At 40.2% G+C, this 27,813-nt stretch overlaps 1 protein-coding gene across 3 annotated transcripts in view; it reads left to right on the top strand.

Annotated features, from left to right (window-relative positions):
* The first annotated feature begins 4,748 nt into the window (after positions 1–4,748).
* Positions 4,749–27,813, top strand: part of Caprin2 (caprin family member 2) — a 51,860-nt gene continuing 28,795 nt past the window's right edge. For 2 of the 3 annotated variants that reach the window (XM_087903938.1, XM_087903939.1), the window contains exons 1-6: positions 4,749–4,861; positions 5,764–5,979; positions 10,032–10,094; positions 17,961–18,047; positions 23,442–23,680; positions 24,640–24,722. In XM_087903938.1, coding sequence (XP_087760064.1) covers positions 5,803–5,979; positions 10,032–10,094; positions 17,961–18,047; positions 23,442–23,680; positions 24,640–24,722 — 649 coding nt within the window. In that variant the 5' untranslated portion in view covers positions 4,749–4,861; positions 5,764–5,802. Of the gene's footprint in view, positions 4,862–5,763; positions 5,980–10,031; positions 10,095–17,960; positions 18,048–23,441; positions 23,681–24,639; positions 24,723–27,813 lie in introns of those variants that run through there. The other variant, XM_048432726.2, reaches the window with a different exon arrangement.

Here is a 27,813-nt window from a genome sequence, read left to right on the forward strand (position 1 = left end):
AAGCCTAAGCTATAGGCCGAACTTTTATAATTAATAATAAGTCTCCATGTAGCGATTTGGGAGTTGGCTGGTAGGACAGAGAAAGACTTGACTTGCTACACCCTCAGTTGCCCCCTATCTTATTTTTTGAGACAGAGTCTCTTGCTGAAAGTGAACTCCTTACCACTTCAGCTAGACTGGCTGGCCTGCAAGCTTGAAGGCTTCTGTCTCTGCCTTTCTAGTGCTTAGCTGACAGACACATACTAGCATATTGTGTTTTTTAATATTAGCTCTGGGAATCCAAGCCCTCAGGTCTTCATGCCTGGATGGCAAGCACTTACTGACTGAGCCATTTTCCTAGCTAGTTTTTACGAGACAGGTTCTCACTTTGTAGACCAGGTTGGCCTCCAACTTGCAAAGATGGTCCTACCCAACCTCCTGAATGCTGGGATTAGGGGCCTGTGCTACAGCTGGCTTTCTGATACAGTATTCATAAAGAGAATTCAAAGTAGAACTTCAAAGTGTGCCGGACTCCTTAGCCTTAATCCCCAGGGAAAGGTGAGTGCACTCTCTCCACAGCCCCAGGATGCAGGGCAATCAGATCTGCAGCCCCACAATGCAGGACAATCAGACTCAGATGCGATAGGGAATCGAGTCAAAGCAGGAACTCAGTTTATTACTGTGAGCATCAGCTTATATAGGTTAAGTGACATCATGGCGATGTGGGGGTATCTCCAGCCAATGAGAGAGAGCCAAACCTTCCCTCTGGCTGGAGGGACATCTACCTAGATTTTGCTGGCTCATCCTCATTTGGTAGCTTTGAGACTGTCCTTCAAACTCAAGCCAGGCTTTTCTCTGTTCTACAGGCCTTGAGGTACAGGCCCTGAGATAATTTCGGCCCAAAAAAAGTGGGCAGGTTGGAGGTGATACCAGAAGGGGAAGAAGGGAAGTGTCAAAAGTGAGCATGTCAGGTAGCCAGCAGCTACTCAGTGCTCTCCCAAGGGACATCAAGGGGACTGAATGACAAAACATAAAGTAGTCGCTCCAGTCTCACAAACAGCATAAATAAGTTACTGAAACATGTTATAATGTGAAGGAAAATATAAGCCCCTCAGACATCAGTCTTAGCTGGGTGTAGTGGCACATGCCTTAGACCCAGAATTTGAGATGGATCTCTGTGAGTTCCAGGCTAGCCTGGTCTACATAGCAAGTTATACTTCAGACAAGGCTGTGTATTAATTGATTAGATGAATTAGTGTCGTAGCTAGGTTAAGTGTGCTGTGAAGAGTCACCCTAACCACAGCGACTCGCTTACACAGCAGAGGTTTAGCCCGTTAGCATTATGATAGGAAGCAAGGCAGCTGCACAGACATGGTGTTAGAGAAGGAACTGAGGTTCTTACATCTTGACTCACAGGCAACAAGAAGTGGTCTGAGATACTGGGTGTGGTCTGAGTATATATGAGACCTCAAAGTCCACCTCCCCAGTGACACACTTCCTCCAACAAGGCCACACCCACTCCAACAAAGTCACACCTCCCAATAGTGCCACTCCCTTTGGGAGTCATTTTCTTTTAAACCACCACAATTAGTTAGAAACTAGGAATTATTTCAAAAATACTCTAAATGGAGAGAGGACGGGAAAGAATGTGTGTGGGGAAGACCAATAGGGGTGTTGAATAAGAACAACATTTAGCAGGGCATGGTGGCGCATGCCTTTAATCCCACTATTCAGGAGACAGAAGTAGGAAGATCTCTGTGAGTTTGAGGGCAGCCTGGTCTACATATGGAGTTCTGGTGCAGCCAGAATTACATAAAGAGACTCTGTCACAAAAAACCAAGCTAAACAATCAAGCAAACAAAAAACAAACCCCAAAATGAACAAAACAAAATGAAAACAAATTTAGTGATATGTATGAAAATGCCATAATGAAACCCATTACTTTTTATAACTAAAACGGCTATTACGTGGATATGTGTGGTGATAGCAGCAATTTCTTCCTGTCTTAGTAACTGTTCTATTGCTGTGAAGAGACACCTTGACCAAGGCAATTATAAAAAAATCATTTAATTGGGGGCTTATTGTTTCAGAGGATAAGTCAATGATCATGATGGCAGGGAACATGATGGCAATTATCATGATGGCAGCAGCCAGACAGCTACGCATGGCCCTGGAGCAGTAACTAAGAGCTTACATTTTAATATGCAAGTTGGAGGCAGAGCGTAGCCCAGGCTGCCCTCAAACTTGGGATCCTCTCGTACCTGAGCCTCTTGAGTGCTGGGAGGCGTGTGCCTATAAAGGTGTGTGCCTGGCATCACCCCTGGTTGGAATACTATTTTTAGGTTCATTATTGCATAGGCTAACAAAGGCATAAATGCTAATGTAAATATGTCAGTTGAATTTTCCCAAGATGTGCTCATCACAGGCTTCATGTCCATTCTGTGTGGTGAAAGGTGAGTGTCTTAGTTTTCCTTCTCTCAGTTGAGTAGTGTGTTCTTCCTCTGGTATAAACAAGGAGGAAACAGACAGACTAATGTTTGTCTAATGTTCAAGGCACATAGAGGGTTCAGAGAGTCAAGGCTAAAACACAAAATTAAGGAACCGAACAGGAGAGGGAGGAGAGATGGCTCCATGGCTAAGAGTACTGGCCGCTCCTCCAGAGAAGCCCGGGGCTCAATTCCCTGTACTCACACGATGGCTCACAAGTATTTGTAACACGTTTCAGGGGATCCAACACCCCTTTCTGGTAACCATATATATATACACACAGACAAAACATCCATACACATAATACAATAAAATAAAACAAAATAAACATAGGTATATAATACCACCAGGATGAAATCAAATGGTAAGTTGCAAAATACAGAATCAAGAAATGCCAAAGGCAAGGTGATCTTTTGTGGTCTTGGTTAGACTTTAAATTGGTTGTGCCTTTGCTCACTACTGACTTTTATGATTCTTTTGAATGTCTTGTTCTAAATAATTATTGCCTCACGAATGGGACTTACAATCTATGCTAGTAGTTGGGTGTGGTGGCACACACTTTTAATCTCAACACTTGGGAGGCAGAAGTAGGCAGAGCTCTGTGAGTTCAAGGACAGCCTGGTCTACAGAGGGAGTTCCAGGACAGCCAAAGATACACAGAGAAACCCTGTCTCAAAAAGCCAAAAATTAAAAATAAAAATAAAAGAAATAGAGGTTAAAATAAAACCACGTAAAGATGAAAAATACATAGACTCTGGATACTGTATGTAATTATGTTCTCCTTGAATTGTTTGAATGCTGAAGAAGGAGCGACAGCTGATAAAAGATATTTGTTTGTAAATGCTGCTGAATTAATCCAAGATAAGTATTTTGAAAATACCTTGACTTCAAAATTGAAGTCAAAATATATGCTACTTTGGAGAAGAGATTTTGTTTTTGTTTCCACAGGAAATGAAAGGCTGTGGATTCATTCTGAGTTAAGAAAAATCATGTTTGATCAAGGAAGACACCCTGAGAAACCTGTTAGGAGTGGATTGCCCAGATGTCTGAGTTCTATATCCAGAACAGATTCAAGACTGCTGCCTGAGATGATCAAGCCTCACAGGATACTCCAGTCAGGACTTGATCATAATTCAAAATTTTCTATAGGTCCCCAAAAGATTATCAGCGCCCCCAATCAGCAAGAAATAGCCTAGAAAAACTACACCCACTTTCCCCAAAAATGGATTATAAGTGTTTGCCTTTGTTTAGAATGTTGGTTACAAGTTGTTATGGTTAATGGTCAGTAGAAAAGCTAAACAAAGGGGAAAAAAACTATTCTACTTGGTAAAATACTTGGACACAAATTGGGGGCAAGTCATTGTTTTTAATTTCTTAGTCTTATTACTTGGTTTATTTATTTTTTGCCTGTCCCAGCCTTCCTAGGATTAGGGAGTAAGCCACCCCCACTAAAACTTCTTTTGATACAGGAAACATCACCAGTCCCTCAGAAGTTTATATACTTCTAGTCTTTATATACTTCTAGTCTTTTCTACTAACTTTATGCAAGTTGATAATTCTACCAGCTTTCAGGAAATGAATTGCTTCATTGCTACATACAGCCTTGCCGCCTATTATACACACCCGCCTATTATAGTCATTGGCTCTGCTTTTGTGGCAGGGCTATTCCAGAGCGTTCTAATCTGACAGGCTGAGTCCTCAGAGAGGAAAGGGTCTTCATTTCACAGTGAAGGAAAAAAAAAAAAATCACCGGGTGGCGGGGGCAAATATGCTCTTTTATTTTAAAAGTGCGGGAAGGCCAGCCTGGTCTACAAGACCTAGTTCCAGGACAGGCACCGAAGCTGCAGAGAAAACCTTTCTCAAAAATAGGAAAAAAAAAAAGTAAGTGCCCACCTAACCATCAGTGCACACGCCTTCCGGCCTCTTTTTCAAGGACTGCAATCATCTGCACAAAGTCACGCAAGCCGCTAGTGCTGGCGGACACGAGTGGGTCCACCGAGGTCGAAAAAGCTCCGAGACCGCAGGCGCGCTCAGCAGAGAGCAGCGGAGAGCAGCTCGGGTAAGGATCCGTCCCAGGCTGGTCCGCGGCCCCGGAATGAGGCGGCTGAGGAGCCGAGGAGCACGAGAGGGGGCGGGGCGAGGACTGGGCGGGGACACCTGGAAGGCGAAGCTTCCACAGGGTAACTCGGGGGCGGGGCAGAGAACAGGAAATGGGCGGTGTGTAGGCGTGGCCTCCCGGAGCGCGGCCTACATAAGCTGCTCACGCGCCGGGCAGGGCGAACTTGGGCGCGAGGCGGAGTGGGTTTCGCGCTTCGTCGGCTGCCGGAGTGCGGGGTGGCGCCGGCTGGCGTCGCAGCGCGCCGGCTCCCGCGCGCTTTCGGAAGCAGCCCGGGAGGTGATGCTGGGGGTGGTGGGGTGGGCGGGCTACTTGGTCAGCGGCGGGGGCGGGTTGCGGTGCCTCAGGCTATTTTAGCGGCCTTGCAGAGCGCTCTGCGTCCGGGGGGCTGCGTGGGCCTTTGAACCTGTGACCCCTGCTGAGGCGCCTCTAGTTGGCAGCTGAGGGCACTGGAAGGAGCAGTGGCGTGCAGGAGCTGTCCGGCTTTGGCTTTGCTCCCTGGGTGGAGGTGGAGTGCCCGACACCTTGGTGTCTTGGGTCCTTTGGTGCGAGCTGTGGAAGTCTTGCTGGTACGGGAGTAGATGGTTGTGAGTTAGTGTAAATACAACCGGAAGCCACCTCGGTATGCAGTTTGTGAGAAGACTTAGTTGGCTACGGTGTCCGGGGGTGATGCACTTGGCTAGGCCCTGGGCCAGCCAAAAACACCTTAACATTCTTGTTCAAGAAACTTGCTTCACGTAGACTTTGAGGGAGATTGAAGTTGGGGCTAAAGTAAAGGCTCAGGTAAAAGAGGTGCTACTGTGGAAAGTGGTTGCTCCGCCCCGGGTGATGACCATAGAAATTATTCAGAATGAGGAGTCAGAAGCCTTTTGCTTGTTTGGCATTCTTCTCCGTGTGGGAAATAGAACTTCTGGAAACGTTCCTATAGTGTAAATTTTGCCTGCGTATGGGCTGTCTTTATTGGCCTTTGCTTGCGGCCAGTTACCTTAGTGGGGGAGTAGAAGTATGCTGTCTGAAGCACCATTGTGTTTTGAGTTCATTTCTGTGAAAGTGAAAAACTTTCCAGAGAAGTTAAAGCTCGCTGTGCTCCTTTAGTTTACGCTGGTTGGTACTTAGTCGTCGTCTCCCCCTCCCCCTTCTGTGTCAGTGGTGCAACTCTTCATCTTTTTTCTGTTTACCAGTCCCCTTCAGGCCATTCAGAGGAGGGAAGAGTGGGAAATATGACGTCAACCAAGTCCCATGCGAACCACAATCAGCACGGGGAAAACCACCAGGCCCTGAGCCCCCAGCCATCTACTCTCAGTTCTGCTGCTTCTCCTTCCCAGGCCTATGAAACCTATATCGATAATGGACTCATATGCCTTAAACACAAAATTAGAAACATCGAGAAAAAGAAGGTAACTTTTTATCCCCTCCAAGTTCTGAATGTGCATGACCTTAAGCCAGGGTTAAGGAGCTGACATAATCTTTATCATCAGAGAACACAGATCTTCCAAGAAATTTAGCTGACCTTGAGATTTAGTTGCCTGGGGATAATTAAGCATCCAGGCTAAATGCTTGCTTCATTTGCCAACATAGCTGAATAATAATAGTCTTCACAGTAAAATTGTTACACATACTGCTTTTGAAATATTTACTGTTTTAGGTCTGATTAATTTCTTGAATTATATTATCGTTTCTTATCCTAGATAAGGAATAGCTTGATATTTTAGTTCATTCTCCTTGTGATTGCATCAAGTGATACAGTGGTACAGCTGTTGCAGTCATTGGAAGCGTTTTATATGAGCCAGAAATGTTTTAACATTATTTTTTCCACTGGTTTAAGTTTGGTTCATGAAAGTATTATAGAGACCTTTGTAAAGAGATTTGGATTCTTACCAGCCTACCATTACAGTAAGTGGTATGGTAAAGATCCAGATAATTTCTCATTTCCTGAGTCATTTAGCCTGTGAAACTGTCCTTTGGGATGCACTGTTATGTTGTGATTCTCATTTGCTTCAGACAGGTAAGGCTGAATAAGTATCTGGACCTACGTTTTCTTAAAATGTGTGCTGAAGACCTAGCGGAACATTAGGAAAGTTTTTTTGTTTGTTTTTTATTTTTACTTTTTTTCGTGGAGTGATATGAAGAGATTTTTGAGTTTTATTAATTATATCTTCCCTTGCTTCCCTGTTTTGAAAGCTAGTGCAGAAGGACTGGTGGTTGGTAGTTTCTGATTATCTTTTTCCATGCATCTTTTGGATGAATGCATTTGATTACTAGTGTGACAAGAATATTGTGCCTGGGTCAGCACAGGTTCCTTAACCCTGAGAACCAGCCAGTGCAGTGTCTGTTAGTGGAGATTCATTAATGACTTTCCTAGCGGAGAAGCTGAATATGTGTGTTCCTGTATTATCCAGCTAAACCGTAATACTTTAATTCTGAATGTCTGTCTGCTACTACGAGTGTCTTTGTTTCCAGCTTCTAGAAAAACATTTTAAGACCTAATACCAGTGTAGGAGGAGCTTACAAAATGCTTGTGGTTTTATATCATGATTATGGGACTAATAAATGCAATATTTAAACGTGTCTTCTTAAATAGCAAATTTAGTATGAAAGACAGTGTAATATCTTGGTCCTTCTGTTAGAAAGTTAATTATTATGAAAATGTAACACAGTTCAACAGGTAGCAATTAGTAGTATAAGCAAGCATGAACTGGTGCAGAACTAGTCAGCCGTGATGCTACCGCTGTTTGTGCAAGATCAGTGGTTCTCAACCTTCCTAATGCTGTGACCCTTGAATACAGTTCCTCATGTTCCATAAAATTATTTCGTTGCTACTTCATTACTGTAATTTTGCTACTGTTATGGATTGTAATGTAAATATCTGAAATGCGACCCCCAAAGAGGTTTGCAACTCACAGGTTGAGAACCACTGTGCTAGATAATTTCTTGTTGAGAGACTGCCCTGAGCACCTGCTTAAAAGATGCCAGAAGCATTGTCTACTTCTAGACTCTGCAACTTGTGATAACCTCAAATATCTCTGGGAATGAATTGCCCTGGCTGAGCACCTATAGTTTGGGGTCTTTGGTTGACTTTAGACCCATTTAAGTAGACTTATTATAAATAGAAGCCATTAAGTGGAAAAAATTCAGGCTGTTGAGATGTCTTAGCTGGTAAAACTGTTTACTGCATAAACCTAATGACCTGAGTTCAGCCCCAGGATTCTGCAGTGGAAGATCACCAACTCCCCAAAGTCCTCTGCCTTCCACACATACACTTAAAATTTAAAAAGATTCGGGGCTGGAGAGATGGCTCAAAGATTAAAGAGTATGTACAGAAAACTGGGCATGGTAGCGAATGCCTTTAATCCCTGCACTTAGGAGGCAGAGGCAGGCAGATCTCTTGAGTTCAAAGCCAGTTTGGTCTACATGATGAGTTCCAGAACAGCCAGGGCTATGTAGAAAGACCCTGTCTCAACACCAACAGCCGCAAAGATTATTTAGAGCTCTTATTGAGGACCTGGGTTTGATCCCCAGCTCCCACATAAGGCATCTTACTCACCACCTGTAACTCCATTTGCTGGTGGTGGAGCAATGTTCAGTGATGACTCTGGCCTCTTAGGGCATCTGCACTTACGTGCATATACCCTCACTCAGATACACATAGTTAAAATAAGTCGGGCATGGTGGATTGTTCCTTTAATACCAGCATTTAAGAGGCAGAGGCAGGCAGATCTCTGAGTTCAAGGCCTGGTCTATAAAGTGAATTCTAGGACAGGCAGGGTTACACAAAGGTACCCACCCTGTCTTGAAAAACCAAAGAAAACAAAAACAGAAAAAAAAAAAGAAAAATTCAATCATTAGACTTATAAGACTTACATACTAGTTTATAATAGTAAACTTAGCATGCTGACAGCTCTGCGTATCTTGTTACTTGCCATATTTTTTCCTATAAAATTTTTCTTCATCAGTGCTGATATTTTTTGTATTCTAATTAGGTAACTCCAATGTAATCCTTTAAATAATCCCTTTCACACCTTATTTTACTACACACATTAAAAACCCCAAACACACCGATCTGCTTTTGTGTCTCATTTTGGAAAACGTCAGGTTCAATAATGCTTTTAAGTACAGTGAGTTTACTTTTTTTCTTTTTTTCTTTTGGTTTTTCGAGACAGGGTTTCTCTCTGTAGCCTGGCTGGCTTGGAACTTACTTTGTAGACAGGGCTGGCCCTGAACTCATAGAGAGCTGCTGGGATTAAAAGTGCACATCAGCACAGCCTATCTAGGAGTTTACATTCTTTTTTTTTCTTTTGGTTTTTCAAGACAAGGTTTCTCTGTGTACAGCTCTGGCTGTCCTGGAACTCGCTCTGTAGACCAGGATGGGCTCAAATTCACAGAGATTTGCTTCCCTCTGCATCCCGAGTGCTGGGATTAAATGCATGTACCACCACCACCCAACAGAGCTTACATTCTTAATAGTACTACTGTGGGTCTTTCTCCCAAATGAGGCTTAACTGTTGGATAATTTTACTGCAATACCAGGTTTCTAGGAATTCTATCATTCACATAGAAAGTTATTCCTGTGAGATTCTTTGAGTTAATTCATGGCAAAAACTCAATCCTCTAGCCGTTTTTTTTTTTTTTTTTTTTTTTTTTTTTTTTTTTTAAGTAGTGTATATCCAAGTGAAAGACTAGTGCTTATCTCAGAATTGTGGCCTAAATGAGTGGGGAATGGAGCATCTGCCACACTGCTCTGTCACCACATGACCTGTCCTCTACTTTAACTGCTGGGCAGGTTTGCCTTCTGAGAGGCATTTTCCTGTTTCCAGAAAGGGAGATCTTTGAGGTAGTTGAAATACCAGCACCAGTGCATTCCAACTACACTGGTTTGCACCTGTAGTGTTCAGCTTTTCCTTAGCAGCGTCCGCTCAGCCTCAGCTGCATTTTTGAGATGCAGACAAATTCTCGGAGCACAAGGCAAATTCTGGTTGGATGGAAGTTTTTCTTCTTCTTCTTCTTCTTCTTCTTCTTCTTCTTCTTCTTCTTCTTCTTCTTCTTCTTCTTCTTCTTCTTCTTCTTCTTCTCTTCCTCCTCCTCTTCCTCCTCCTCCTCCACTTCCTCCTCCTCCTCTTCCTCCTCTTCCTCCTTCTTCCTCTTCCTCTTCTTCCTCCCCCCCTTCCTCCTCCTCCTTCTTCTTTTTTTTTTGCATTGGTCAAGGACCTGAAATAGCTACCAGGTTGTGGTAGCTATTTCAAGTTTACCTGGAATCTGCTGGACTGATTACATGGGGCAAACAGCAGACCGATAATGCTCTATGTTTTTTCACCTTGCTTGGAACACAAATAAAGTTGCTGTCTGCCGAAATGAAATTATAGTCTGGCCTGCTGTCTTATTTCAAGAATCTTGTTTGCTTCTGTTTTTTTCTATCAGACTATACCATAAAACACATATTTCTGTTTTGTAGCTCAAACTGAAAGATTATAAAGACCGCCTGAAAAATGGAGAGCAGCTTAACCCAGACCAGTTGGTAAGTAGCTTGAGATCCTTTGTTAGGTGTACTGGTCCGCTTTCTTTTTTTTGTTTGCTGTGTTTTTGAGACAAGGTTTCTCTGTGTAGCCCTGGCTGGCCTTGAATTTACAGAGGTCTGCTTGTGTATACTATTAGATGATATTGGTTGGAAATGGGTTAAATAGAACAAATTAGATGAGTTACCATGTACATAGGAGTTTAATTTATGTGAGGAAGATGTGTATGCTCAAGTTCTCAGCTCCTACTGGTTTTATATAAACTTAACATCTTTCTCTTCTTCTCTGTTTCTTGTAGCTTTGTCTCATGATTCTGAGTTGCTCTCTTTCAATTTCTTTCATACTTGAGCTACGTCTCTAGCCTTTTAAAAATTAGCTTCACTATAAATATTGACAATACATATTTTTCTTTTGAACTTATAGTGGTACTCCTGTATCACCCTATGAAATCCTGGAATTGCAGGCATGTGAGGTGCCATGCCTAGCTACAATGTTTTCTTTTACACAGTTGGCCTGTTCATGGTATACCTGATAATTCCAGATTTTATCTAATTTGTGAAAGAGAACATTTGCAATATGGACTAAAAAAAATTCTTTATTGTTATTTGCTGTTTCTGCCTGATCACATTTCCTGCCTTTAAGATGGACAAAATGTGCCTGAAGTTATTTAAGATTCTTTCTTTCTTTCTTTCTTTCTTTCTTTCTTTCTTTCTTTCTTTCTTTCATTTATTCATTCATTTATTCATTCATTCATTCATTCATTCATTTATATTTTCTGAGACAGGATTTTTCTGTGTAACAGCCCTAGCTGTCCTCAAACTCACTCTGTAGACCAGGCTGGCCTCGAACTCACAGAGATCTGCCTGCCTCTGCTTCCCAAGTGCTGGGATTAAAGGTGTATGCCACCGCTACCTAGTTTAATATTTATTTATTTATTTATTTATTAATTATATATACAATATTCTGTCTGTGTGTATGCCTGCAGACCAGAAGAGGGCACCAGACCTCATTACAGATGGTTGTGTGCAACCACGTGGTTGCTGGGAATTGAACTCAGGACCTTTGGAAGGGCAGGCAATGCTCTTAACCTCTGAGCCATTTCTCCAGCCCTTAAGATTTATTTTTTAAAATGTATGTGTATGCTTGTATGTATGTGTGTGGGTATGTGCATGTTAGTGCAGGTGCGTATGGAGTCCAGAAGAAGATGTTGGATACCCTGAAGCTGGAGTTACAGGCAGTTAGTTCTGAGCTGCCCAGTGTGGGTGATAGGAACCAAATTCACATACCCTGGAAAGAGCAGCAAGTGCTATTAACTACTGGACTGTCCCTCCAGCGTGAAGTTATTTGATCTGGCTCATGGACTTGTTAACCTTTTATCTAAAATTTGGTTTTGTATTATAGATTTTAGACACTCAAGACTTTCTCTCCTTGCTGTGTTGTCATCTCTGACTCAGAAGTTCTATGGTGTAGAAATTAGATTCTACTGAGGCATGACTTTGTGTTGTGTCACCTTTGAGCATGATATACCCTCCATCTGGTGAAGGGGCCTGGCTTTAGCGAGCATTATTTCTTGTTTTTGTTTTCATGCTCTGTTTACTAACTTCCAAAGCTTCAGAGAAGCCCTGTCTCGAAAAACAAACAAACAAAATTAAAAAATCCTAAAAAGCACCAATGGACCTGGTGCGCACACCTTTAATCCCAACACTTCGGAGGTAGAGGCAGTAAGTCTCTTGAGTTTCAGGGTCGCCTGGTCTGCACAGTGAGCTCCAGAAAACCAGGCTACACAGGGAGACCCTGTCGTGAAGCAAAACAAAATAATAGCAAAAAATGTGTGTGGACAGTTGTAACATGAGGGCCAGCTTGTTGGGGTTTCTGTCCCGCCGGGTACCCCACAACCGGCAACTCCCAAGGAAAATCACGCACAAGACTCCATAAGATTATAAAGCTGATTGGCCCATTAGGTCAGGCTACTTATTAGTTTTTTTTTTTAAATATTTATTTATTTAGTATACAATATTCTGTCTGTGTGTATGCCTGCAGGCCAGAAGAGGGCACCAGACCTCATTAAAGATGGTTATGAGCCACCATGTGGTTGCTGGGAATTGAACTTGGGACCTTTGGAAGAGCAGGCAATGCTCTTAACCACTGAGCCATCTCTCCAGCCCCCTACTTACTAGTTCTTATAACTTACGTTACCCCATTATCCTTATCTACGTTAGCACATGGCTCCGTACCTTTTCCAGCTGGGCAAGTTACATGCTGTCTCTTCGGTGGTCTGCGCAGGAGTGGCAGAGGGAGCTTCTGCTTCCAGAATACTCCCAGTCTCTTTGCTTCACCCCTACTTCCTGTCTGGCTTTCCCGCCTATACTGCCTGCCTGGCCAATCAGCGTTTTATTAAAATATAGTTGACAGAATACAGACAATTCTCCCACACCAGACAGTGCTTGAAAACTTATATCTGAGGTTTCTCTTTGGCTTCCATATATCTGTACTTACATGAGAACACACATATATGCAGTAACATTAAAGAGGAATCACAGAATAAGGTTTCCTATGAAGGTAGAATTGAATTTGGTCTAGGTACCAGGTAGGACCCTTCATTCCTGGGTGAAGAGAAGGAAGAATGGTACACACTGATAAATTGAGATACTCCCTGACTAATTATTGCTGCCTCTTGAGAGAGGGTGTGGAATGGGATTCCTTCTAGTTTTATAGCCCTCTGAGGATTATATGCTGTCATTACATTTTCTGCCCATATAGCTGGAGAGCTTCTTTGTCTTTTCTATTATGAAATCTATGGTTCTGACAAAATGTTACTCTTAAGTTACAATGGATATAAAACAAGCGTAAGTGTTTATCTTGACTCAAGTAATACATACAAACATCACTGATGGGTCTTTTTAAAAACTTCATTTGGTGGCAGCAGCGGAGGTGTAAAAGTTCCACCAGGCCACTGCGCGAGAAGCGGGCCAGTAAGTTCATAGCTGCAGTTACTGGCTGAAACAGCAGTAGATTTGGGTGCAGCTACTGTGCCAAAAGAAAAACAGTAGAAGAGGATATTGAATCCTTTGGAACTGGAGTTCTGTATGGTTGTGAACCGCTGTATAGAGGATACTGAATCCTTTGGAACTGGAGTTCTGGGTGGTTGTGAATCGCTGTATAGGTGCTGGGAATAGAACCTGAGTCCTCTGCAAGAGCAACAAGTGCTCTTAACTACTGAGCTATCTCTCCAGCCCAGCCCCTGCTTTTGTTTTCAACAAAACCTGTTTATTCCTATTAAATTTATTAGAACTGTTTTTTTGTACCTTATGATCAATTGTTATATATTTTACAGTTTGTCTTTATTTAGAACTAGTCACTCAATTTTTATTAATGTAAGTAGCTTTATTTTATTTTTTGCTTACTTACTGTGTATGAATAGATGGACACTTCAGTTGCTTTTGTTTTTGACAGTTTGAACAGTTCAGCTTTCATCACTTTTACATATTTTGATAGGTGAAAGGCTTTCTTTTCAGGGAACAGATCAATCATTGGTTGATATCAATGGCTCTCAACCTTCCTAATGCTCTGTGACTCTTTAATCCAGTTTCTTTTGTTGTGGTGAACCTCAACCATAAACTTATTTTGCTACTACTTCATGACAGTAATTTTGCTATCGTTATGAAACATAATGTAAATATCTGATATACTACTCTAAAGGGGTCTTGACCCACAGGTTGAGAACCAGTGGTCTATAGAGTTCATCTGTAGTTAATTTTGTAGATAAAAATGTCTGATTTTTAGAATCATCATATTCATTTATAGTAGTGGGTATTTAGCAGTTCCTCTTTCTGCATATTTATAGAGACTTACTATTACCAGAATTTTATTGTTATCATGGAAATTGAGTCTAGGGCCTTGCTCTTGCTAGGTTAGTACTCTACTTAGCCAGTTTGTCAAACTTTTCTTCTAGCAGCTGTACTGAACTATAATGTATGTCACAAAGAAAATTTAATTATACAAATTAATTTATAGCATATTTATACAGCCAGGCAATTCTTACCACAATCCAGTTTTGGAAAATTTTTATCAACTTCTGATGTTCCCTTTTATCCTCTGCCTTGTTTTTTATCTTTATAAATTTTCGTTTTCTGGACATTTCATGTAAAGTAAAGACTTAAAAACATTATTTTAAAGCTAGGCACTTGGGAGGCCAAGGCAGGTAGATATCTCTGTGAGTTCAAGAAGGCCAACCTGGTCTACATAGTGAGTGGACAGCCAGGGCTACATAATAGAGAGACCTTGTCTCAAAACAACAATAACAAAAAAAAAATCTTTAAAAAACTTTAATGTATGTGAGCATTTTGCCTGCATGTGTGTCTGTGTAACACTGTGTTCCTGGTGTCCTTGAAGGCAAGAAGAGGGTATTAGATCTCCTGAAATTGGGGTTAAGAGCTACCATGTGGGTAGTCAGAATTGTACTGGGGTTCTCTAGAAGAACAGCCAGTGCTCTTAATTTCTGAATCCCCAAAGTAAATACTTTGAATCTAGAGTCTGTTTTTAAATATAGCTATGAAACTTTTTTTTTTTAAGTTGGGACTGTGCTAGGGATTGATCCCAAGTATTCAGGTGATGTATTTGTGTATTTATGTATTTACCAACTGGACCATATTCCCAGAACTCTGTTGGGTTTCTCTTAATGAGCGTAATATTTTTGAGGTTTGTTTGTGTTTTAGTATGTGGCAATGTTTTATCACTCTCAGGAAGTTGGGTTTTTATTTGGGGCTATTATGTATAATCCCTCTAAATGATCTATTTATTTTTATTTTATATACATTGGTGTTTTCCTGTATGTATGTCTGTTTGAGGGCATCAGATCCCTAGGAGTTGGAGATCCAGACAGTTGTGAGCTTTCATTTGGGTGCTGGAAATTGAACCTGGCTCCTCTGGAAGAGCATCCAATGCTTTTAACTGCTGAGCCATTTTTCCAGCCCCAGGAATAATCCTTCACTGTATATTGACATGCACATTTATCTAGATATATTTTCTTTTGAGTAATACCTAGGAGTAGAATAATGCACTACCTGTAAATATATGCTGTGTTTTTCTTCAACATATATTTGCTTGCTTTTTGGATGTGTGGATGTTCCTTTACTATACAGTGTATGTGAAGGTCAGCGAACAATCCACAGTAGTCCTTTCCTCCTACGGTGTGGGTTCTAGGAATTGAACTCAGGTTGTTGGTTTGTACATTCATCCACTGAGCAATCTGTTGATCGTACTACACTATCTTAATTACTGAGACTCCAATATTGCTCTAACTGCTTGAATAAGTTTCCTAACTTGTTCTGTTCCAAATGGACCTTGTTTTTTTCCATTTTAAATTAAAAAGGAGCTGGGCATTGTAGCACACACCATTAATCTTAGAATTAAGAGGCAGAGGCATGTATAAATCTCTGTGAGTTTGAGGCTAGCTTGGTATAGTGAGTTTCCAGACTACCAGAGCTACATAGTAAGATCTGTTTCAAAAAAACAAACAAACAAAAAACCAAACACCCTCTCAGACCAAAAAAAAAAAGCTCCAAAAAAGCCACAACAACAAAAACAAAACAAAGCAAGCAAAAACAACAACAACAACAAAAAACAACAAAACAAAACAAAAAAACCAAATTACATTTATTTATTTGATTTATTTGTATGGTGTGGAGGTCCGAGGAGAACTTGTAGGAGTTAGTTCTTTTCTTCCACCTTATAATTCCTGGGGATCAAAGTTGGTAGTCAGGCTTGGCAGCAAGTGCTATTATCCACTGAGCCGTTTCATGAGCTGGTCTCAAAATGACTTTTGTCTTTCTACACAAAGAGTTAAATTACCAAGACAAACTTCTCTTTCATTACCAGTTTTGTTGAGTATGAAATCTTTTGCCGGGCAGTGGTGGTGCACGCCTTTAATCCCAGCACTCGGAAGACAGAGGCCGGTGGTGAGTTTGAGACCAGCCTGGCCTACAAGAGCTAGTTCCGGGACAGACTCCAAAGCTACAGAGAAACCCTGTCTCGAAAAGCCAAAAAAAAAAAAAAAAAAAAAAAGAAATCTTTTATATATTATTATACTTTCTGTGTGATTATTTTGGACTTAGCAGCTGGGAACCAACAAGCGGCCTCCTTCAACAGAAACCCTGTCAAAACACACACATACACACACACACACACACACACACACAAGATTTCATACTAGAGGGTTTGGAAAAATGGCTTAGGGTATATGAACACTTATGCTCTTGCTGCTCTTGCAGGGGACCTGGGTTTGTTTCAAGCACCTATGTCATGGCTCGCACCATCTGTAACTCCTGTTCCAGGAAAGACAACACTCTCTTCTGACCTACGCAGGCAAAATGTACATACAATAAAGTAATTAAAAATAAATAAATAAAAGATGTGTGTGTGTGTGTTTGTGTGTTTGACAGGGTTTCTGTTGAAGGAGGCCACTTGTTGGTTCTCAGCTGCTAAGTCCTGAAATAATCACACAGAAACTATATTATTTAAATCACTGCTTGGCCCATTAGCTCTAGCTTCTTACTGGCTAACTCTCACATATTAACCCATTTTACCCATTTCTATTCATCTGTGTGGCTGTGGCTTACTGGGTAAAGTTCTGTCCAGCTCTGGCAGGGCTACATGACTTCTCTTTGACTCCTCCTCCTTTCTCCCAACATTCAGTTTACTTTTCCCTGCCTAGCTAATTTCTACTGTGCTGTAGGTCCAAAGCAGTTTCTTTATTCATGAATGGAATTCACAACATACAGAGGGGAATCCCACACCAGGTTTCTTTGTGTGGCCTTTGTTTTTCCTGGAGCTAGTTCGGTAGACCAGACTAACCTCAGACTCATAGAGATCCACTTGCCTCTGCCTCCTGAGTGCTGGGATTAAAGGTATGCATCAATCACTACCTGTTATGGTATGAAATCTTAAAAAAAATACTTCTTTAATTTCAATAGAATAGTGCTTATTATAATACTTACATCAGGTATTTATACATTTTCCACCATGTTTTAGATGTTTCACAGTTGCTGTTCTCCTGTGTGATACATATTATTCCTGTAGTATATTTGAGTGATGAATGGTGTTGATGAGGAATCTTAATGGCTTAGTGTTCTTAAAACCCATAGCTATCTCTAACTTAGACATTATAGATAGGGTAGAATTAGGGATCTGATTTCTATTTCTTTTTTCTTTTTTGCTAAATGTATGTATATGTGTGGTGGGTCAGATGGCAGCTGGCTGAAGTTGGTTCTGTCCTCCCACCATGTGTACCATGTGGATTCTAAGGACTAATTCAAGTCTTCAGGTTTGGCAGTAAGAACCTTTACCCACTGAATCATCTTGATGGCCCATGACTCTGATTTCTAATATAAAATTTGAGGTCAGGCATGGTAGTATATCTAAAGATATACTTGAGGGATTGAGGCAGGGGAATCACAAGTTTGAGTCTAGCCTAGAGTACATATGAGTTTTAGGCCAACCTGAGATACAGTGAGAACCTATCTCAAATAAAAGTTCTAGCATTAAAATAGATTTTTAAACATTATATAACTTGTAGATACTTTTCTATCTTATAAAGTCTTATTTCCTTTATCAATTAAGAATGATTTATGTTTATTTGTATGTGTCTGTTTGTGTATGCAAATGTATATGCAGGTGTCTGTAGAGGTCAGAGGAGGATGTCAGATCCTCTAGTACAGGCGTGCCTGATGTGGTGCCTGGGAACTCAGATCCCCTAAAGAGCAGCATGTGCTCTTAACCACTAACCCATCTCTCCAGCCCTTTAACAATTTAAGGAACACTTACTGATGCTGAGTTACCACTGATTTGCTGTTTTTAATTCTGTCTGGTAGGAAGCAGTGGAGAAGTATGAAGAAGTTCTGCATCATTTGGAATTCGCCAAGGAGCTTCAGAAAACCTTTTCTGCGCTAAGCCAAGATGTGAGCATGTTTTCATTGCTTTTCTTAGAACCACTTTAACCACTGACCTTGAAGAATATGCTACTACCTAAAAATGGTATTTGCTTGCCATTCATCTGATACCGTGTTGACAGTATACTGAGGAAGTCTCACTAACTTGCCTAGAATGTCCTTGAACTCACTGAATATAACCCAGACAAGCCTGGGTATCTGGGATTATGGGTGTGCACCACTATGCTCGGCTCTTGGCTACTTTTATTTATTTATTTATTTATTTATTTGCTAAATTTAATTAGATTTGATCTACTTGACTCTGAAGAGATTTTTCACATCTTTTTGTTTAGATAGAAGCATATTCTACATATACAAATTTGTATAAATTTGTATATATTTGTTTTCTTAAACAAATCTTCTTAAAGCTGCTTTCTCATATTTTAATTTCAACTTAGGTTTTTTTCCCCCTCATCTATGATCATTTCTTTTTCTTTTTTTTTAAAGATTTATTTATTTCATGTGTATGACTGTTGCTTCAATGTATATTATATACACCATGTGCATTCCTGGTGCCCACAGAGGTCAGGAGATTGTGTTAGATCTTCTGGAATTGAGTTACAGATGGTTGTGAGCTGCCATGTGGGTGCTGGGAATTGAGCCCAGGTCTACTGCAAGAGAAGTATGTGTTCTTAACCATTGAGCCACCTTTTCTGCTCAGGTTTTAAAACTATTAAAGAAAACAGCTGCTGGTTGTCTGTGTAGCTCCACTAGATTGTTTTCAGCAGAGTAGTTGGAGATATAGAGCCCTGTTTTATAAGTTTGGGATCTGAGACCCATGACAAATGGAATTTACTAAAAATAATGGCCAGTAAGTCACAGAACCAGGATGTGACCTTGGGTTCTTGGATCCCTTGAAAGATGTATTCTTTCTCTTAGGGCACTCATGTATGTTTTCCACCATGGTGGTTGAGAGGTAGCATCTACCTTGGCAAGTTATGATGTGTAGTCAGACTTTCTTTTTGGGTCAGCAGCCCCCAAATAATGATACTGAGACTTAATTAATTATGAAAGTTTGGCCTTTAGCTTAGGCTTGTTCCCAACTAGTTCTTATAACTTAAATGAATCAGTTTCTATTAATCTGTGTTCTACTGTGTAGTTTATACCTCTTTTCCATTCTGTATGTCTTTCTCAGTGTCTTGCTGGCATCTCCCACGTAGCTAGATTCTCACCCTCTAAGTTCATTTCTTTGCCTGAAAGTCCTGCTAACCTCTCCTGCCTAGCTGTTGGCCAGTCAGCTCTTTATTAAACCAATCACAGCGACACATCTTCACACAGTGAAAACAAATATTCCACAACAATGCTGGTTCCATGAAAGCATTTTCTCCTTTATCGTTTGTCTTTTTTTCCCTTCCAAGACAGGTTTTCTCTGGGAAACAGTTCTGGCTGTCCTGGAACTCACTTGGTAGACCAGGCTGGCCTTAAACTCACTGAGATCCACCTTCCTCTGCCTCTCAAGTGCTGGGATTAAAGGCGTGCACCACCACTGCATTTTTTTGATGATTCCTTTTTTAAAAAATTAATTGTTGTGAGTTGCCACTTGAACCAGGGTTCCCTGGAAGAACAGCCAATGCTGTTAGTCTTTGAGCCTTCTCTCCAGCACCCATGAAGGCATTCTTACTTGCTGCCAGTGCTTTAGATCTTTCCTTTACCTCTTACCTCCCCCCTCCCACATATACCTATTTGATGTGACAAATGCAATTTCCAGGATGTCATAAACCCTTAAAACACCTTGTAGTCTGAAGGCTTTTCTCCTCATCCAGTACCACTGGACCGGTTTTTCTCCATCCACTGGGTCTTGCTCACTAGATCCAGAGCTTATGAAATAACCACTCTGAGGCTTATTATCAGTTACATTTGTTTGTCCAATGTCTTAGGCTTCTTACTGGCTAACTCTAACTGTTAAATTAACCCATTTCTATTAATCTACTTATTGCCATGAGGCATGTTACTCCTTCAGCCACTATGTGGCGTCTCCTTGACTCCACCTACTCTCCTTCTGTATCTTTGTTTGGACTTCTGCCTGACTTTACTCTGCTAAGCCATTGGCTGAAACAACTTTATTCATCAATCAATAAAAGCAATACGTACAGAAGAGTATCTCACATCAACATCTAGTCTAATTTTTGGAAATAGGCTAAAGAAAAATATGAATATTTATTTTTTGTGTGTTGTATGTGTTCGTGTGTATATGTGCATGTGTCCATACATGTGCATGTATTTGGAGACCCAGTGTTGACTTTGGATTTCTTGATTATTCTCTATATTGAGATAGGGTTGCAAATGAATCCAGAGGTCACCTATCAGCTAGTCGAGTAGCCAGATTCATCAGGGATCCTGTCTCTGCCTTGTGAGGGCTTGTGTTACAGGCAGCCACCATGCCTACCTGGCTTTTAAGTAAATCCTGGGGATCTGAATTCTAATCCTCACACTTGTACTTGGTCAAGCACTTTATCCACTGAGTCATCGCCCCAGTTCAATGGTGTGGTATATGCCATCATGAAGATCTTTCGGGTAATTATTTGCCTTTCTTGTATATACTTAGATGAAATGTCTTGGAAGAGTTAGAAGTAGCACCTTTATCTTTCTGTCCTCAGACAGAAACACAGAGCCTGTAGCTTTGGGAAGTGTGACCAGTGAAGCCCATATCCAGGTCTCAGAAAAAGCCTTCGTGTGCCTTTGCCACCTTCAGAGCACAGCCCTTTTCATGCAATCCCTTCCTGTTGTCTCTTTTCTTCACTAGCAAGTTTTATTAAGTTGCTTCTAGTCTCTTAGGAATGAACTGAATATTTTTGTATTTCTTTTGAATTCTCTAATCTCAGTTAGGATTTATGGACATCGCTCTTAGGGTTTTGTTGCTATGAAGAGACACATGGCCATAGTAACTTTTTTTCGAGACAGAGTTTGTCTGTGTAACAGTTTTGGCTATCTTGGAACTTGCCTTGTAGACCAGGCTGTCCTCAAACTCACCGAGAAATAGCAACACTTTAAAAAAAACATTTAATTGGGGCGACTTGTTACAGTTTCAGAGGCTCAGCCCATTATGACAGGGAGCATGGCAGTGTGCAGGAGATGTGGTACTGGAGCTGACAGTCCTTGTTTCTTGACTCAGAGGCAACAGGAAGTCGACTGACAGGCAGACTGAGGGAAGCTTGAGCAAAAGAGACCTCAAAGCCCAACCCTCAGTGACACCCTTCCTCCAGCAAGGCCACACCTAATAGTTCCATTCCCTTTGGGGGGGCCATTCTTGTTCAGACCACCACATCATCTTTTGCTTTCTGTCTGTCTGTCCGTCCGTCCTTCCTTCCTTCCTTCCTTCCTTCCTTCCTTCCTTCCTTCCTTCCTTCCTTCCTTTCTTTTCTTCCTTATTTTCCTCTCCACCTCCCCTTTCCTTTGTCTTGCTGGGTAGACAAGGCTTGTTTAAAACTCATCTTGTGGTTGGCTATGCTCAAACTTGTGGCTCTGCCTTAGTCTTCTTAGTGCTGAAACCTTAGGCACACCTCACTATACTTGGCTGGACTGATCGTTTATAGTCTTTAAGATACTTGTATTAGTAACCCATTTATGGGAACAAATCTTGAATGTTTTCTTTCTTTGCTGTTTTGTTTTTTTTAAATAACTAATATTATGGAAACATAATCATAAAAACTATTCAGGAAAGCTATATACCTTTAGTGGAAACAGATCCACTATTTAAAAAAAATTAACCTTATTTTTAATTTTGTGTATTTGAGTGTTTTACTTGCATGTATGTATGTGCACCATGTATGTGCCTAGTGCTCAAGGAGTTCACAGGATATCAAATTTCAAACTGGAGTAACACGAAGTTGTGATCCACCATGTAGTGTTGGGTCTGAACCTGAGTCCTCTGCAAGAACAAGTGCTCTTAATTACTGAGCCGTCTCTCCAACCCCCAATTATTATTATTTTTGAGGTAGGGTCTTACTATGTAGCCCAGGTTGTCCTGAGTTTCCTATGGATACCAGGCTGGCCTTGAACTCACAAAAATTTACCTTCCTTTGCCTCCTGAGTGCTAGGATTCAAGACATGTGTCACCATGCCTAGCAATATACTTTTTATTTAAATGGTATGTCACCTTGCTTATATAACATGTTAAACTTCAATATATAGTTATGGGGGCTAGAGAGATGGCTCAGTGGTCAAGAGCACTGACTGCTTTTCCAGAGGTCCCGAGTTCAATTCCCAGCAACCACATGGTGACTCACAACCATCTGTAATGAGGTCTGGTGCCTTCCTTGCCAGCAGCACATTGTTTGGTTAACAAATAAATAAATCTTTAAAAAAAAAAGAAAAGAAAAAAGATGTAGTTATGAGCTGGGTGGATCCCAGCACTCAGGTGTCAGAGGCAAGTGAATCTCTGAGTCTGAGGACAGCCTTCTACAGAGTGACTTCCAGGACAGCCAAGACTATACAGAGAAACTCTGTCTCAGGAAAAAAAAAGTTAATAAAGTTGGGAAAGTTGATATGATTATGTTGGGTGAGTGAGTGGATGGGGGTGAGCTAGACGGGAAGGATTAGGGGATGGATATGACCAAGGTTCCTATTGTATTATACATGAATGGAGTTTTCAAAAAATAAAAATTGAAAAAAAAACCCTAAGTCAATTAAAAACTTTAATGGTGGAAGTGGAACATTAGGTTGTGTTTTTGTCTCAAATGCCTGTGGTTAGAAATTTTGGCTTTTAGAATAATTAATTACACATATAAAATGAACTATTTTGGGGATGAGACTTAATTCTAAATATATTTAATATAACTTGAGGGTAATTTTCTATACTACTTTTAATGTGCTTCATATTTAATTTTACATTTATTTATTTTGCATGTGTGTGTTGGGTGGTGGTGTGTACATGCCACAGCACACATGTGGAGACCAAAGAGCCACTTGTGTTTCTAGTATGTGGAGTCTGAGATTGAACTCAGGTAGTCAGGCTTGAGGGCAAGTGCCTTTAGTCACTGCGCCGTCTCCCTAACCCAGGATACCTACTTTTTTGACTGTGACCCATTACATGGGGTTAGATGTGGAATTTCACCTTGGTACTCAATTTCAGATATTTTTTGTTGTTGTTGTTGTTGAGACAGCAGGGTCTCTCTGTGTAGCCCTGGCTGTACTGAAACTCACTTTATACATCATGCTGGTCTCAAACAAGCAGAGATCTACCTGCCTATGCCTCTCAAGTGCTGTGATAAAAAGGTGCTCACCACCACACCCAGCCTCTGTTCAGTTCTTTAGTTGCAAAATGTATCATTTAATTCCAGCTATTTTGGGTTAGATTTTGTTATATATAAATTGCTAACATGGGTAGTTGAGATATGTGAACCTATATTTATTTTAACATAACAGCTACTGAAAGCGCAGAAAAAGGCCCAGAAAAGGGAGCACATGCTAAAACTTGAGGCTGAGAAGAAAAAACTTCGAACCATACTTCAAGCTCAGTATGTATTACAAAGCTTGACACAAGAACATGTACAAAAAGACTTCAGAGGGGGCTTGAATGGTGCAATGTATTTGCCTTCCAAAGAACTTGACTACCTCATTAAGTTCTCAAAACTGACCTGCCCTGAAAGAAATGGAAGTCTGAGGTAAGTCAGAGAAATGATCTTCATGAAATAGAGCTTGTAGCACTTTTAGCTTTTCTACTGTAGGTAGTTAGGAATTAACTAAAAAAAAAATATTAATTTGATTCAGTATGGAAAACTTAGTTATGTTTGACAGCTCATTCAGAAATTCAGTAAGTTTGAATGTCCTCATTGACATTGTCTTTCGTATAACACTGGTTTTAAAAATAATGTGTGGCCAGGTATGGTGAGACCTTCTCTCAAAACAAAACAGTTTGATCATTGTCTTAACCCTATGCAGATATTAACTGTGATACTAATTACAAATTAACTGGTAATTTAAAACTGCAAAATTGAAATTACCTAAGATTTTCTTTCCCAGTTAGCTACTATTTTTGTATGAAATGTATCAGCTAACAGACAGATCTTTATGCTTTTGCTTTGTTTAGTATGGATTGGTCCAACTCTTTGTTAGCTGTGAAGGCAGAGCCAAGAAGAGCTCATCTGTTACTAAAACATCAGCCTGGTGTAGGGAAGAAGCTAGATGAAGCTCAGTCTACTCTAGAGAGCTGCAGGCCTCACTCCATGCCGATGCCCTGTTCCTTCTCACCTACTCACTGTTGGCTGCTGCCCTCTCCCTTCGGCTGGTTCAGGGAATGAAGCTTTGAGCGTTTCAATTTCATTTTTATTTCTGAGACACATTTGATAACTCATGATACTTCACTGACAGCTTAAACTCTTGGTCTATTCCTTGATAGCTGTATTTGGTAAAATCTTTTTTTATTTATTTTAAGGAAGGCATTTATTTTTGATAAATATATATAAAATTCAATATTTTGCTTCCAAATAGTAAAAGGATAGAATTAGCATATTTACATATCTTGACTATGGATGGGTTATATTTCATATGTACATTGTTCTGCTCTTCATGTATATGTGTATGTCTAAAGCCATTCTGTTCTGCTGCTGCTTTTCCTTGTCAGTGTTGAAGACCAGATGGAGCAGTCGTCCTTGTACTTTTGGGACCTTTTGGAAGGTAGTGAGAAAGCAGTGGTAGGAACGACATGTGAGTTTCGTGTACTCTGGACTTAGGCAGTAAATAGTAAACCTTTTGTCTAGAAGTTTAGTATGATATTGAGGGTCTAAACTGTGTTAGTCCATCAGAATTTACATGTCTGACAATGCTGTATTTATTGAAAGAATGATACACTTATTTATTTGTTTGTTTACTTTTGGTTTTTGAAGACATGGTTTCTCTGTAGCTTTGGAGCCTGTCCTGGAACTAGCTCTTGTATACCAGGTTGGCTTCAAATTTACAGAGATCCACCTGCCTCTGCTTCCCAAGTGCTGGGATTAAAGGTGTGTGCCATCACCACCCGGTTGACCACTTTATTTATATTAAAAGAAGCTATTGTATATTCCTGTTTGCTGAAAGGGAAATAACAAAAGTTTCATGTGACAACCAATATGATTTGGGAACAAAAGCTTATTTCTAGTACTGATTTCAATACTAGCTTAATCATTTTCAAGTTTAGTTTCCTATTCTGAATAGTGGTACCTGTTCTATTTGAGATCTTTAAATCCCTACATTGTTTATATAAGACTTATTTAGTAGGTCATTGTAAGAAATGACAAATGGTCTGTCTAGTCTGTTGGATTGTCAAATGACCACATTCAAATTGCCAGACATGAAATATGAAGTACACAATTTAGGATCATAAAAACTCCCTATAAGCTAATAAATATTTCCATCATCAGTTGACTTCTTCCTCTTTAGAAAATATACAAGTCTAAGGCCTAGAATATGGCTTAGTAAAGTGTTTGTTGTGTAAGCATGAAACCTGAGTTTGATCTCCTAGTATCTATTTAAAAAAAAAAAAAAACCCAACTGGGCATGTAGTGGCTGAAATCCCATCACTGGGGACATGAAGAAAGGAGGATCCCTGGAGCTTGCTGCCCAGCCACTGTAGCTGAATCAGCAAACTTCAGATTTAATGAGAGAAAGTGATTGAAGAAGAGTCCTCATACTGACCAATGGCCTCCATAGACATGTGCACATGCAACCGCACACAAGTACATATATCTACAGAAAAATAAGCCATGTAGGTATAGCTATCAAGATTTATAACTGTTTAAAACTTAAACTGCAAGTTAAAATTTATATTTTTGGTCCCGGCATGGCAGGTAGAATGTACTCTAGTCCTATTCAATCAGAAGACTGAGGTCAGACGGTAGCTTGAACCCAAGAATTCAACACTAGCCTGAACAGCATGGCAAATCTTGTCTTGGAAAAAACAAAACAAAACAAAACAAAAAAACCAAAAAAAGTGGTTTGGAAAAGAATTTGGCACTTCCTCATAAAATTAATTGTATTCTTATTGTATAGCCAATTAGTCACATGTCTCAAACCCGATAGAAATGAAAACAAGTTCTCACATGAGTACCTGTCTACAGTGTTATATTGTTTATTCACAGGAGTTCTCAGTTAGCGTTAGTGTAGATGCACAGCAGTAAATTGATAAACAAATTACGCTATTTTCTTCCAATAGAATTTTAGCAATTAAGAAATGTCTGTATCTGTTTCCCATGTCTGTAATCTCTTGGGGGGCCGAGGTAGGAAGATCATTATCAGTTTGAGACCAGCCTAATCTACACAGTGAGTTCTAAGCCAGTTCTAAATTCTAACTACATGGTAAGAGCTTATTTCAGAACAAACAAACCAAACCCTCCCCACCAAAAAATCATTAAACATGCAAGAACATGGATGAATCTCAAAGTAATTATGCTTAGTGAAAGAAGCCAGACGACACATGAAAATATATGTTGTATGACTTTATATGGAATTCTAGAAAAGGTCACTATATTGTTAGGTGAGGTAACTAATTCAGGAGGGCCTTGTGGGATTTGGTGGGTGGTAAAAATGCTTTAAAATTGTGGTTCTATTGGTGATTGCATGATTTTGCATCTGTTAAAGCTATGAACTTGAAATGGGTGAAAAGTTTGGTTTGTAAGTAATACTTCAAAGATGACTAAAATATAGCCGTGGTGGTACAAACCTGTAATTCCAGAATTTAGGAAGCTGAGGCAGGAAAATTGCTGTGAGTTTGAGGTCAGTTTGGCTACAAAGTGAAACCCTGTTTAAAAGGAAAAGAAAAAAAAAAGGCTGATTAAAAAGTATCAGGCTGTGTGATGGTGGCGCACATGTTTAATCCCAACACTTAGGAGACAAAGGCAGGCAGATCTCTGAGTTTGAGGACAACCTGGTCTACAGAGTTCCAGGACAGCCAGGACTATATGGAGAAACCCTCTCTAGAAAAAAGTCAAAAACAAAAACCCACAACAAAGAAAAAAAAAAGTGAACGAATCAATGTTATAATATGCTGTGAATAATAGGCACAGACTATGGTTGTTTTGCCTGGGTTGGAATTGGGTTATTTTAGATTTGTAAAGTAAAAAATATGCAACTTTGATATTATTTTTACAATTTTCAAAAAACTATTTAGTGCCAGTTTGTTAGGAGTGACATACAGTATAACTTGAGTGAAATCTAATGAAGGAATTTTGTAATTTTTAAAAGTACTTAAGCCAGTTCTGATGGCTCAAATCCCAGCTCCTGGTGGGTGGGAGATGGCTAAGGTAGGAGAATAACTCGTTTTAGACTGCCTGGGCTATTTAGTGAGAGTTGGTTTCCATATAACCAACCAAATAGAGCAACAATAAAAACGGGAGTGTTAAAGATAAGGTTTCCTATTGGCTATGGTGGAGGAGCTAGCTTTTGTTTATGCAAGTCTTTAATTAATGGTCAACACAGAGTAGTAACTAGTTATAATATCTTGGAGGTAGGTAGGAAAAATGTTTCAATTCAGGGAATATGTGCTTCTCACATGCTCCTTGTTTAGGTTCTTTGTTTGTTTTGTTTTTTTTTTTGTCATTTTTCAAATGATAAAAATGGAGACCCAGAGAAACTTCAGCTATTTGTTAAATATCTGGTCTCATCATTTACTGTTTGTGTTGATTCAGCATGAAGTATAAAGATGAATTACTCTTATTTTGCTGGCACAGACGATTCCAATGTCTCTCCCTGCCATCCACTCTTGTGATGGTTGACTGTAAGCAGGGTAACATTGAGATTCTTGTTTGCCATAATTTTCAGTGAA

The sequence above is a fragment of the Myodes glareolus genome, chromosome 3, assembly GCF_982192425.1.
Source record: "Myodes glareolus chromosome 3, mMyoGla1.1, whole genome shotgun sequence".
Taxonomy (NCBI): Eukaryota; Metazoa; Chordata; class Mammalia; order Rodentia; family Cricetidae; genus Myodes; species Myodes glareolus.